The sequence below is a fragment of the Hemitrygon akajei genome, unplaced genomic scaffold, assembly GCF_048418815.1.
Source record: "Hemitrygon akajei unplaced genomic scaffold, sHemAka1.3 Scf000042, whole genome shotgun sequence".
Taxonomy (NCBI): domain Eukaryota; kingdom Metazoa; phylum Chordata; class Chondrichthyes; order Myliobatiformes; family Dasyatidae; genus Hemitrygon; species Hemitrygon akajei.
The window spans coordinates 7,424,788-7,437,953 of NW_027331928.1; the positions used below are offsets into that span (position 1 = coordinate 7,424,788).

Consider the following 13,166-nt stretch of genomic DNA (forward strand, 5'->3'; position numbering starts at 1 on the left):
GTTTTTAGACAGTTTTGTACTTATCTAAGAAGGCACATATTTAGATACTGAAGTTCACAGGAAACCAGCACACGCTGCGCGGTATCTCAGCTTTGACTCTCTTCACCCATTGGAACTTAATCTGGGGGTTGTCAGTATTTCAGAGAAGTATTGAAAGCGTGCGTCTGCAATGACTGGGACGGCATACAGAAAGCAAAAAATAAAAATAGCAGCGACGACAGCCCAGTACGTGCAATGTAGCAGCTCTCTCAAAAAACTCTCCATCACCATCTGTCTATCATTTTCTCTCTCTGCGTCCCTCAATCTCCCTTGACTATCTCCATGTTTCTCACCCATGAATGCCTCTAACCGCTTCAATTTTGCTCCTCCCTCCAGCTCACTTCATTTCCCCTCCACTTCCTCTCTGTCCACTGCCTTTCTATTTCACTGTCCTCCTCACTAAGACTTCTCTTTCGCGATCCCCTCCCTCTCTACGCCACTTTCTCTCTTCCCACTGTCTCCCGGTCACAGTGAACGTTACCGGTTTGAAATGTGACCTGGCCGTCAGTCCCGCTACAAGGAAAGGCGCCGCCTAATGACCAGCTGAGAGTAGTTACATCCACCACAGTAAGTAAAGGAGTTGGGTGAAAGGGGGGCTTTGGAAATGGTTGGGGTATAGTGTGCTTCCCGGTGTCAGACATGTCCTGCTCACTCCACACCGTCCCTTCATACAGTCCCGGGGTCAGACACAGAATGAATCTCCCTCCAACACCCCCCCCCCTTAACACGCTCCCGGGGACAGACAGAGAGTGAATTTCCTTCCACACCGTCCCATCACACACTCCCGGGGTCAGACACCAGTGAATCTCCCTCCACACCGTCGCATCACAGACTACCGGAAGGTAGAAACAGACTGAATCTGCCTCCACCCCGTCCCATCACACTCTCCCGGGCTCAGACACCAGTGAAATTCCCTCCACTCCGTCCCATCACACACCCGCTGTGTGAGACACTGAGTGAATCTCCCTCCACACGCCCCATCACACACTCCCGGGGTCAGACACCAGTGAATCTCCCTCCACACCGCCCCATCACTCACTACCGGGATCAGACACAGAGTGAATCTCCCTCCACACCGTCCCATCACACAATCCCGGGGTCAGACACAGAGTGAAGCTCCCTCCACACCGTCCCATCACACAATACTGGGATCAGACACAGAGTGAATCTCCCTCCACACCGTCCCATCACACACTCCCGGGGTCAGACACAGAGTGAATCTCCCTCCACACCGTCCCGTCACACACTCCCGGGGTGAGACACAGAGAGTGAGGCTCCCTGAAAGCCGTCCCAACACAATTATGGGGTCAGACCCAGAGTTAAACTCCCTTCCTCGGTCTGTGCCCCACTCACATCTCGATGGAGACCGCGAGTCCGGTTTTGCGATCTGCACATTTATGGAAGTCTCGCTGTCGTCCATCTTGTCGAGGATCCTCTGCGTCCCTGTTCTCAGTGAGGCAAACAAACACCAGATGAGCAGCTGATAAAGAGAGGAGCCGAGAACAGGAGGAGGTAGTTCCGGAGAGGAGAGAGTTGAGGGTGTGAGAGTGATTGTCTGGACTGATGAGAGTGGCGGGGGTAAGAGTAGTAAGAGTGGGGAGATACAGAGTTAGGGGAAGGTTAGTTCGGCGGAAAGGGAGACGTGGGATACTGGGGTCGAAAAGGGGGAGCGGAATGAAAGAAGGAGATGGCGAGAAGTGTGGATAGACCAGGGTCAAAATAGAGAGGGTGGATTCCTGCAGAGAAATTAGGGGAGAGTGTGAGAAAATATAGGGCGAGCTGACTAGGGAAAGCAGAAGGAAAATAGAGAGAAAGACAGGGAAACGGACAGGGAGGGATTGAAGGAACAGAGGGGGAGAGGAAGCGCTACAGAGAGGGAGGAAGCGTGCAGGGAAGGGAAGATTAAGCGAGATGGAAATGGCAGTTGGACGGATATAGAAAGAGAAGAAGGGAGAGATAAAGGAATGGAAGGGGGAAGAGTGAATGCTGATGAGTGTACATGGATGGAAAGATGGACTGATGTCTTGTCACTTATTCAGAGACTTTATTGTTAGATAAACTTGCAATGAATACCCCAGCCTCCAGTTGATTCCTGGTTTGAGCGTCAGCACTCCCGTTGCTCTGCTTATCGCCGGGGCTTCAGACCCTCTGTGCTCTGGTAACCACGGCCCCGAGACCACCAGCAACACCCTCCGAAGTAAGCGAGCCCCCTCCCTCCGAGAAGACGTCAGAACAATAGATTGCCGTTTTTAGACTGTTTAGTACTTATCTAAGAAGGCACATATTTAGATATTGAAGTTCACAGGAAACCAGCACACGCTGCGCGGTGTCAGAGGTTTGACTCTCTTCACCCATTGGAACATAAGCTGGGGGTTGTCAGTATTTCAGAGAAGTATTGAAAGCGTGCGTCTGCACTGACTGGGACGGCATACAGACAGCAAAAAATAAAAATATCAGCGACGACAGCCCAGTACGTGCAATTCAGCACCTCTCTCAAAAAACTCTCCATCACCTTCTGTCTATCAATTTTTTTTCTCTGCGTCCCTCACTCTCCTCTCGCTATCCTCATATTTCTCTCCCATGAATGCCTCTAACCGGTTCAATTTTGCTCCTCCCTCCAGCTCTCTCCATTTCCCCCACTCCCCCTCTGTCCACTGCCTTTCTATCTCATTGTCCTCCTCACTAAGACGTCTCTTTCCCGCTCCCCTCCCTCTCTAGCCACTTTCTCTATACCCACTCTCTCCCGCTCACAGTGAACGTTACCGGTTTGAAATGCTCCAAGGAAAGGCGCCGCCTAATGACCAGCTGGGAGACGTTACATCCACCACAGTAAGTAAAGGAGGTGGGTGAAAGGGGGGCTTTGGAAATGGTTGTGGGATAGTGTGCTTCCCGGGGTCAGACAGGTCCTGCTCCCTCCACACCGTCCCTTCACACACTCCCGGGGTCAGACACAGAGTGAAACTCCTTCCACACCGTCCCATCACACACTCCCGGAGTCAGACACAAAGTGAATCTCCAACGACACCGTCCCATCACACACTCCAGGGGTCAGACACAGAGTGAATCTCCCTCCACACTGTCCCGTCAAACAATCCAGGGGTCACACACAAAGTGAATGTCCCTCCACACCGTCCGATCACACACTCCCGGGGTCAGACACAAAGTAAATCTCCATCGACACGTCCCATCACACACTACCGGGGTCAGACACATAGTGAATCTCCCCCCACACCGTCCCATCACACACTCCCGGGGTCAGACACAAAGTGAATCTCCATCGACACGTCCCATCACACACTACCGGGGTCAGACACATAGTGAATCTCCCCCCACACCGTCCCATCACACACTCCCGGGGTCAGACACAGAGTGAATCTCCCTCCACACCAACCATCGCAAACTCCTGGGGTCAGACACAGAGTGAATATCCCTAAACACCGTCCCATCACACAATCCCGGGCTAAGACACCAGCGAATTTCCCTGTACACCGTCCCATCACACACCCCCTGTGTGAGACACTGAGTGAATCTCCCTCCACACCGTCCCATCACACACTCCCGGGGTCTGACGCCAATGAATTTCCCTCCACTCTGTCTCGTCAAACAATCCCGGGGTCACACACAAAGTGAATCTCCCTCCACACCGTCCGATCACACACTCCCAGGGTCAGACACAGAGTGAATATCCCTCCACACCGTCCCATCACACACTCCCGGAGTCAGACACAAAGTGAATCTCAATCGACACCGTCCCATCACACACTCCCGGGGTCAGACACCAGTGAATCTCCCTCCACACCGTCGCATCACAGACAACCGGAAGGTAGAAACAGACTGAATCTGCCTCTATCCCGTCCCATCACACTCTCCCGGGCTCAGACACCAGTGAAATTCCCTCCACTCCGTCCCATCACACACCCCCTGTGTGAGACACTGAGTGAATCTCCCTCCACACGCCCCATCACACACTCCCGGGGTCAGACACCAGTGAATCTCACTCCACACCGCCCCATCACACACTCCTGGGATCAGACACTGAGTGAATCTCCCGCCAGACTGTCCCGTCAAACAATCCAGGGGTCACACACAAAGTGAATCTCCCTCCACAACGTCCGATCACGCGCTCCCGGAAGGTAGAAACAGACTGAATCTCGCTCCACACCGTCCTATCACACACTCCCGTGGTCAGACACAGAGTGAATTTCTCTCCACACCGCCCCATCAAACAATCACGGGGTCACACACAAAGTGAATCTCCCTGCACACCGCCCCATCACACACTCCTGGGATCAGACACTGAGTGAATCTCCCGCCAGACTGTCCCGTCAAACAATCCAGTGGTCACACACAAAGTGAATCTCCCTCCACACCGTCCCATCACACACTCCCGGAGTCAGACACAAAGTGAATCTCAATCGACACCGTCCCATCACACACTCCCGGGGTCAGACACCAGTGAATCTCCCTCCACACCGTCGCATCACAGACAACCGGAAGGTAGAAACAGACTGAATCTGCCTCTATCCCGTCCTATCACACTCTCCCGGGCTCAGACACCAGTGAAATTCCCTCCACTCCGTCCCATCACACACCCCCTGTGTGAGACACTGAGTGAATCTCCCTCCACACGCCCCATCACACACTCCCGGGGTCAGACACCAGTGAATCTCACTCCACACCGCCCCATCACACACTCCTGGGATCAGACACTGAGTGAATCTCCCGCCAGACTGTCCCGTCAAACAATCCAGGGGTCACACACAAAGTGAATCTCCCTCCACAACGTCCGATCACGCGCTCCCGGAAGGTAGAAACAGACTGAATCTCGCTCCACACCGTCCTATCACACACTCCCGTGGTCAGACACAGAGTGAATTTCTCTCCACACCGCCCCATCAAACAATCACGGGGTCACACACAAAGTGAATCTCCCTGCACACCGCCCCATCACACACTCCTGGGATCAGACACTGAGTGAATCTCCCGCCAGACTGTCCCGTCAAACAATCCAGTGGTCACACACAAAGTGAATCTCCCTCCACACCGTCCGATCACACACTACCGGGGTCAGACACAGAGTGAATCTCCCTCCACACCGTCCCATCACACACTCCCGGGGTCAGACACAGAGTGAATCTCCCTCCACACCAACCATCACACACTCCCGGGGTCAGACACAGAGTGAATCTCCCTCCACACCAACCATCGCAAACTCCTGGGGTCAGACACAGAGTGAATATCCCTAAACACCGTCCCATCACACAATCCCGGGCTCAGACACCAGCGAATTTCCCTGTACACCGTCCCATCACACACCCCCTGTGTGAGACACTGAGTGAATCTCCCTCCACAGCGCCCCATCACACACTCCCGGGGTCTGACGCCAATGAATTTCCCTCCACACTGTCTCGTCAAACAATCCCGGGGTCACACACAAAGTGAATCTCCCTCCACACCGTCCGATCACACACTCCCGGGGTCATACACAGAGTGAATATCCCTCCACACCGTCCCATCACACACTCCCGGAGTCAGACACAAAGTGAATCTCAATCGACACCGTCCCATCACACACTCCCGGGGTCAGACACCAGTGAATCTCCCTCCACACCGTCGCATCACAGACTACCGGAAGGTAGAAACAGACTGAATCTGCCTCCACCCCGTCCCATCACACTCTCCCGGGCTCAGACACCAGTGAAATTCCCTCCACTCCGTCCCATCACACACCCCCTGTGTGAGACACTGAGTGAATCTCCCTCCACACGCCCCATCACACACTCCCGGGGTCAGACACCAGTGAATCTCCCTCCACACCGCCCCATCACACACTACCGGGATCAGACACAGAGTGAAACTCCCTCCACACCGTCCCATCACACAATCCCGGGGTCAGACACAGAGTGAAGCTCCCTCCACACCGTCCCATCACACAATACTGGGATCAGACACAGAGTGAATCTCCCTCCACACCGTCCCATCACACACTCCCGGGGTCAGACACAGAGTGAATTTCCCTCCACACCGTCCCGTCACACACTCCCGGGGTGAGACACAGAGAGTGAGGCTCCCTGAAAGCCGCCCCAACACAATTATGGGGTCAGACCCAGAGTTAAACTCCCTTCCTCGGTCTGTGCCCCACTCACATCTCGATGGAGACCGCGAGTCCGGTTTTGCGATCTGCACATTTATGGAAGTCTCGCTGTCGTCCATCTTGTCGAGGATCCTCTGCGTCCCTGTTCTCAGTGAGGCAAACAAACACCAGATGAGCAGCTGATAAAGAGAGGAGCCGAGAACAGGAGGAGGTAGTTCCGGAGAGGAGAGAGTTGAGGGTGTGAGAGTGATTGTCTGGACTGATGAGAGTGGCGGGGGTAAGAGTAGTAAGAGTGGGGAGATACAGAGTTAGGGGAAGGTTAGTTCGGCGGAAAGGGAGACGTGGGATACTGGGGTCGAAAAGGGGGAGCGGAATGAAAGAAGGAGATGGCGAGAAGTGTGGATAGACCAGGGTCAAAATAGAGAGGGTGGATTCCTGCAGAGAAATTAGGGGATAGTCTGAGAAAATATAGGGCGAACTGACTAGGGAAAGCAGAAGGAAAATAGAGAGAGAGACAGGGAAACGGACAGGGAGGGGTTGAAGGAACAGAGGGGGAGAGGAAGCGCTACAGAGAGGGAGGAAGCGTGCAGGGAAGGGAAGATTGAGCGAGATGGAAATGGCAGTTGGACGGATATAGAAAGAGAAGAAGGGAGAGATAAAGGAATGGAAGGGGGGAAGAGTGAATGCTGATGAGTGTACATGGATGGAAAGATGGACTGATGTCGTGTCACTTATTCAGAGACTTTATTGTTAGATAAACTTGCAATGAATACCCCAGCCTCCAGTTGATTCCTGGTTTGAGCGTCAGCACTCCCGTTGCCCTGCTTATCGCCGGGGCTTCAGACCCTCTGTGCTCTGGTAACCACGGCCCCGAGACAACCAGCAACACCTTCCGAAGTAAGCGAGGCCCCTCCCTCCGAGAAGACGTCAGAACAATAGATTGCCGTTTTTAGACTGTTTAGTACTTATCTAAGAAGGCACATATTTAGAGACTGAAATTCACAGGAAACCAGCACACGGTTTGACTCTCTTCACCCATTGGACCTTAATCTGGGGGTTGTCAGTATTTCAGAGAAGTATTGAAAGCGTGCGGCTGCAATGACTGGGACGGCATACAGAAAGCAAAAAATAAAAATAGCAGCGACGACAGCCCAGTACGTGCAATTCAGCACCTCTCTCAAAAAAACTCTCCATCACCATCTGTCTATCATTTTCTCTCCCTGCGTCCCTCACTCTCCCATCGTTATCTCCATATTTCTCACCCATGAATGCTTCTAACCGCTTCAATTTTGCTCCAGCCTCCAGCTCACTTCATTTCCCCCCACTCCCTCTCTGTCCACTGCCTTTCTATCTCACTGTCCTCCTCACTAAGACTTCTCTTTCGCGCTCCCCTCCCTCTCTACCCCACTGTCTCTCTTCCCACTCTCTCCCGCTCACATTGAACGTTACCGGTTTGAAATGTGACCGGGCCGTCTGTCCCGCTCCCCTCCCTCTCTACCCCACTTTCCCTCTTCCCACTCTCTCCCGCTCACAGTGAACGTTACCGGTTTGAAATTTGACCGGGCCGTCTGTCCCGCTCCCCTCCCTCTCTACCCCACTTTCTCTCTTCCCACTCTCTCCCGCTCACAGTGAACGTTACCGGTTTGAAATGCTCCAAGGAAAGGCGCCGCTTAATGAACAGCTGGGAGTAGTTACATCCACCACAGTAAGTAAAGGAGTTGGGTGAAAGGGGGGCTTTTGAAATGGTTGGGGGATAGTGTGCTTCCCGGGGTCAGACATGTCCTGCTCACTCCACACCGTCCCTTCATACAATCCCGGGCTCAGACACAGAGTGAATCTCCCTCCAAACCACCCCCCCCCCTTAACACGCTCCCGGGGACAGAAAGAGAGTGAACTTCATTCCACACCGTCCCATCACACAAACCCGGCGTCAGACACAGAGTGAATCTCCCTCGACACCGTCCCATCACACACTCCCGGTGTCAGACAAAGAGTGAATCTCACTCCACACCGTCCCATCACACACTCCCGGGGTGAAACACAGAGTGCAACTCCCTCCACCCTATCCAAATAACACTCTCCACTGGGTCAAAAACAGAGTGAATCTCCCACCACACCGTCCCATCACAGGCTCCCGGGGTGAAACTCACTCACTCCACACTGTTCCATCACACACTCCCGGGGTGAGACACAGAGAGTGAGGCTCCCTGAAAGCCGTCCCATCACACAATTCTGGGGTCAGATACAGAGTGTATCTCCCTCCAACCCCCCCCCCCCCTTAACACGCTCCCGGGGACAGACACAGAGTGAATCTCCCTCCACACCGTCCCATCACACACTCCCGTTGTCAGACACAGATGAATCTCCCTCCACACCGTCCCATCGCACACTCCCGGGGTCAGACACAGAGTGAATCTCCCTCCACACCGTCCCATCACACACTCCCGGCGTCAGACACAGAGTGAATCTCCCTCCACACCGCCCCATCACACACTCCCGTTGTCAGACACAGAGTGAATCTCCCTCCACACCGACCCATCACACCCTCCCAGGGTGAAACACAGAGTGAAACTCCCTCCACCCAGTCCAATCACACTCTCCACTGGGTCAGACACAGAGTGAATCTCCCTCCACACCGTCCCATCACACGCTCCCGGGGTGAAACACAGAGTGAATCTCACTCCACACCGTCCCATCACACACTACCGGGATCAGACACAGAGTGAATGTCCCTCCACACCGTCCCATCTCACACTACCGGGATCAGTCACAGAGTGAATCTCCCTCCACACCGTCTCATCACACACTACCGGGATCAGACACAGAGTGAATCTCCCTCCACACCGTCCCATCACACACTCCCGGGGAGAGACACAGAGAGTGAGGCTCCCTGAAAGTCGTTTCATCACACAATTCTGGCGTCAGACCCAGAGTTAAACTCCCTTCCTCTGTCTGTGCCCCACTCACATCTCGATGGAGACCGCGAGACCGGTTTTTCGATCTGCACATTTATGGAAGTCTCTTTTCGATCTGCACATTTATGGAAGTCTCGCTGTCGTCCATCCTGTCAAGGATCCTCTGCATCTCTGAGCTCAGTGAGACAAACAAACCCCAGATAAGCAGCTGATAAAGAGAGGAGCCGAGAACAAGGGGAGGTATTTCCGGAGAGGAGAGAGTTGAGGGTCTGAGAGTGATTGTCTGGACAGATGAGAGTGGCGGGTGTAAGAGTAGTAAGAGTGGGGAGATACAGAGTTAGGGGAAGGTTGGGTCGGCGGAAAGGGTGACGTGGGATACTGGGGTCGAAAAGGGGGAACGGAATGAAAGAAGGAATTGGCGAGAAGTGTGGATAGACCAGGGTCCAAATAGAGAGGGTGGACTCCTGCAGAGAAATTAGGGGAGAGTGTGAGAAAATATAGGGCGAGCTGACTAGGGAAAGCAGAAGGAAAATAGAGAGAAAGACAGGGAAACGGACAGGGAGGGGTTAAAGGAACAGAGGGGGAGAGGAAGCGCTACAGAGAGGGAGGAAGCGTGCAGGGAAGGGAAGATTGAGCGAGATGGAAATGGCAGTTGGACGGATATAGAAAGAGAAGAAGGGAGAGATAAAGGAATGGAAGGGGGGAAGAGTGAATGCTGATGAGTGAACATGGATGGAAAGATGGACTGATGCCTTGTCACTTAATCAGAGACTTTATTGTTAGATAAACGTGCAATGAATACCCCAGCCTCCAGTTGATTCCTGGTTTGAGCGTCAGCACTCCCGTTGCTCTGCTTATCGCCGGGGCTTCAGACCCTGTGTGCTCTGGTAACCACGGCCCCGAGACCACCAGCAACACCCTCCGAAGTAAGCGAGCCCCCTCCCTCCGAGAAGACGTCAGAACAATAGATTGCCGTTATTAGACTGTTTAGTACTTATCTAAGAAGGCACATATTTAGATATTGAAGTTCACAGGAAACCAGCACACGCTGCGCGGTATCTGAGCTTTGACTCTCTTCACCCATTGGAACATAAGCTGGGGGTTGTCAGTATTTCAGAGAAGTATTGAAAGCGTGCGGCTACACTGACTGGGCCGGCATACAGAAAGCAAAAAATAAAAATAGCAGTGACGTCAGCCCAGTACGTGCAATTCAGCACCTCTCTCAAAAAACTCTCCATCACCTTCTGTCTATCATTTTTTTTTCTCTGCGTCCCTCACTCTCCCCTCACTATCCTCATATTTCTCTCCCATGAATGCCTCTAACCGGTTCAATTTTGCTCCTCCCTCCAGCTCTCTCCATTTCCCCCCACTCCCTCTCTGTCCACTGCCTTTCTATCTCACTGGCCTCCTCACTAACACTTCTCTTTCCCGCTCCCCTCCCTCTCTACCCCACTTTCTCTATACCCACTCTCTCCCGCTCACAGTGAACGTTACCGGTTTGAAATGCTCCAAGGAAAGGCGCCGCCTAATGACCAGCTGGGAGTAGTTACATCCACCACAGTAAGTAAAGGAGGTGGGTGAAAGGGGGGCTTTGGAAATGGTTGTGGGATAGTGTGCTTCCCGGGGTCAGACAGGTCCTGCTCCCTCCACACCGTCCAATCACACACTTCCGGGGTCAGACAGGATCTGCTCCCTCCACACCGTCCCTTCACACACTCCCGGGGTCAGACACAGAGTGAACCTCCTTCCACACCGTCCCATCACACACTCCCGGGGTCAGTCACAGAGTGAATCTCCGTTCGCACCGCCCCAGCACACGCTCCCGGGGCCAGACACAGAGTGAATCTCCCTCCACACCGTCCCATCACACACTCCCGGGGTCAGACACAGAGTGAATCTCCCTCCGCACCGTCCCATCACACACTCCCGGGGTCAGACACAGAGGAAATCTCCCTCCACACCGTCCCATCACACACTCCCGGTGTCAGATACACAGTGAATCTACCTCCACACCGTCCCATTACAAACACCCAGGGTCAGACACAGAGTGAATCTCCCTCCACACCGTCCTATAACAGACATCCGGGGTCAGACACAGAGTCAATCTCTCTCCACACCGTCCAAATACAGACACCCGTGGAGAGACACAGAGTGAATCTTCCTCCACAACGTCTCATCATACACTTCCGGGGTCGGACATAGAGTGAATCTCCCCCCATTTTGTCCCATCACACACTCCCGGTGTCAGACACACAGTGAATCTACCTCCACACCGTCCCATTACACACACGCTGGGTCAGACACAGAGTGAATCTCCCTTCACACCGTCACATCACAAACTCCCGGGGTCAGACACAGAGTGAATCTTCATCCACAACGTCGCATCACACACTCCCGTGGTCAGACAAGGTGTGAATCTCCCTCCACACCGACCCATCACACACTCCCGGGGTCGGACACAGAGTGAATCTCCCTCCACACCGTCCCATATCAGACATCCGCGGTCAGACCCAGAGTCAATCTCTCTCCACACCGTCCAAATACAGACACCCGTGGCGAGACACAGTGTGAATCTTCCTCCACAACGTCAAATCACACATTCCCGGGGTCGGACCCAGAGTGAATCTCCCCCCACACTGTCCCATCACACACCCCCGGTGTCAGACACAGAGTGAGTCTCCCTCCACACCGTCCCATCACACACTCCAGGGGTCGGACACAGAGTGAATCTCCCTCCACACTGTCCCATAACGGACATCCGCGGTCAGACACAGAGTCAATCTCTCTCCACACCGTCCAAATACAGACACCCGTGGTGAGACACAGTGTGAATCTTCCTCCACAACGTCAGATCACACATTCCCGGGTTCGGACACAGAGGGAATCTCCCCCCACACTGTCCCATCACACACCCCCGGTGTCAGACAGACAGTGAATCTACCTCCACACCATCCCATCACACACTCCCGGGTCAGACACACAGTGAATCTACCTCCACACCGTCCCATTACAAGCACCCGGGGTCAGACACAGAGTGAATCTCCCTCCACACCGTCCCATAACAGACATCCGGGGTCAGACATAGTGTGAATATTCCTCCACAACGTCAAATCACACACTCCCGGGGTCTGACACAGAGTTAATATCCCCCCACACTGTCCCATCACACACTCCCTGTGTGAGACACACAGTGAATCTACCTCCACACCGTCCCATTACACACACCCGGTGTCAGACACAGAGTGAATCTCCCTCCACACCGTCCCATAACAGACATCCGGTGTCAGACACACTGTCAATCTCTCTCCACACCGTCCAAATACAGACACCCGGGGTCGGACACAGAGTGAATCTTCCTCAACAACGTCAGATCACACACTCCCGGGGTCGGACACAGAATGAATCTCCCTCCACTCCGTCCCATCACACACACCCGGGGTCAGACGCAGAGTGAATCTCCCTCCACAGCATCCCATCACACACTCCGTGGGTCAGACGCAGAGTGAAGCTCCCTCCACACTGTCACATCACACACTCCCGGGGTCAGACACAGAGTGAATCTCCCTCCACACCGTCCCATCACACACTCCCTTGGTCAGATACAGAGTGAATCTCCCTCCGCACCGTCCCATCACACAATCCCGGGATCAGACCCAGAGGGATTCTCCCTCCGCCCCGTTCAGTCACACAGTACAGAGGTCAGACACATGGTGAAACCCCCTCTGCACCGTAAAATCATACACTCACTGGGATAGACATAGAGTGAAGCTCCCTCCACAACTTCCAATCACACACTCCGGGGGTCTGTCACACTGAGAATCTCCCCACACACCGTCCCATCACACACTCCCAGGCTTAGACACTAAGGGAATCTCACTCCGCCTCGTCCCATCGTACACGCCGGGGTTCAGACACGGGGTGAAGCTCCCTTCACAACTTTCCATGAAACATTACCGGGATCAGACACAGAGGCAATCTACCTCCACACCGACCGATCACACACTCCGCTGCTCAGGCACTGCTGCCTCCATAGCGTCGCATCATACACTCCCGGGGTTAGACCGGGAGTGAAGCTCCCTCCACACCGTCCCATGACACAATCCCGTGGTCAGATAAGC

General features: G+C 53.8%; 1 protein-coding gene across 1 annotated transcript in view; it reads left to right on the top strand.

The window, feature by feature from the left end:
- The first annotated feature begins 10,551 nt into the window (after positions 1-10,551).
- Positions 10,552-13,166, top strand: part of LOC140720445 (C-type lectin domain family 12 member A-like) — a 30,294-nt gene continuing 27,679 nt past the window's right edge. The window contains exon 1 of the mRNA XM_073035299.1: positions 10,552-10,608. Coding sequence (XP_072891400.1) covers positions 10,552-10,608 — 57 coding nt within the window. The remainder of the gene's footprint in view (positions 10,609-13,166) is intronic.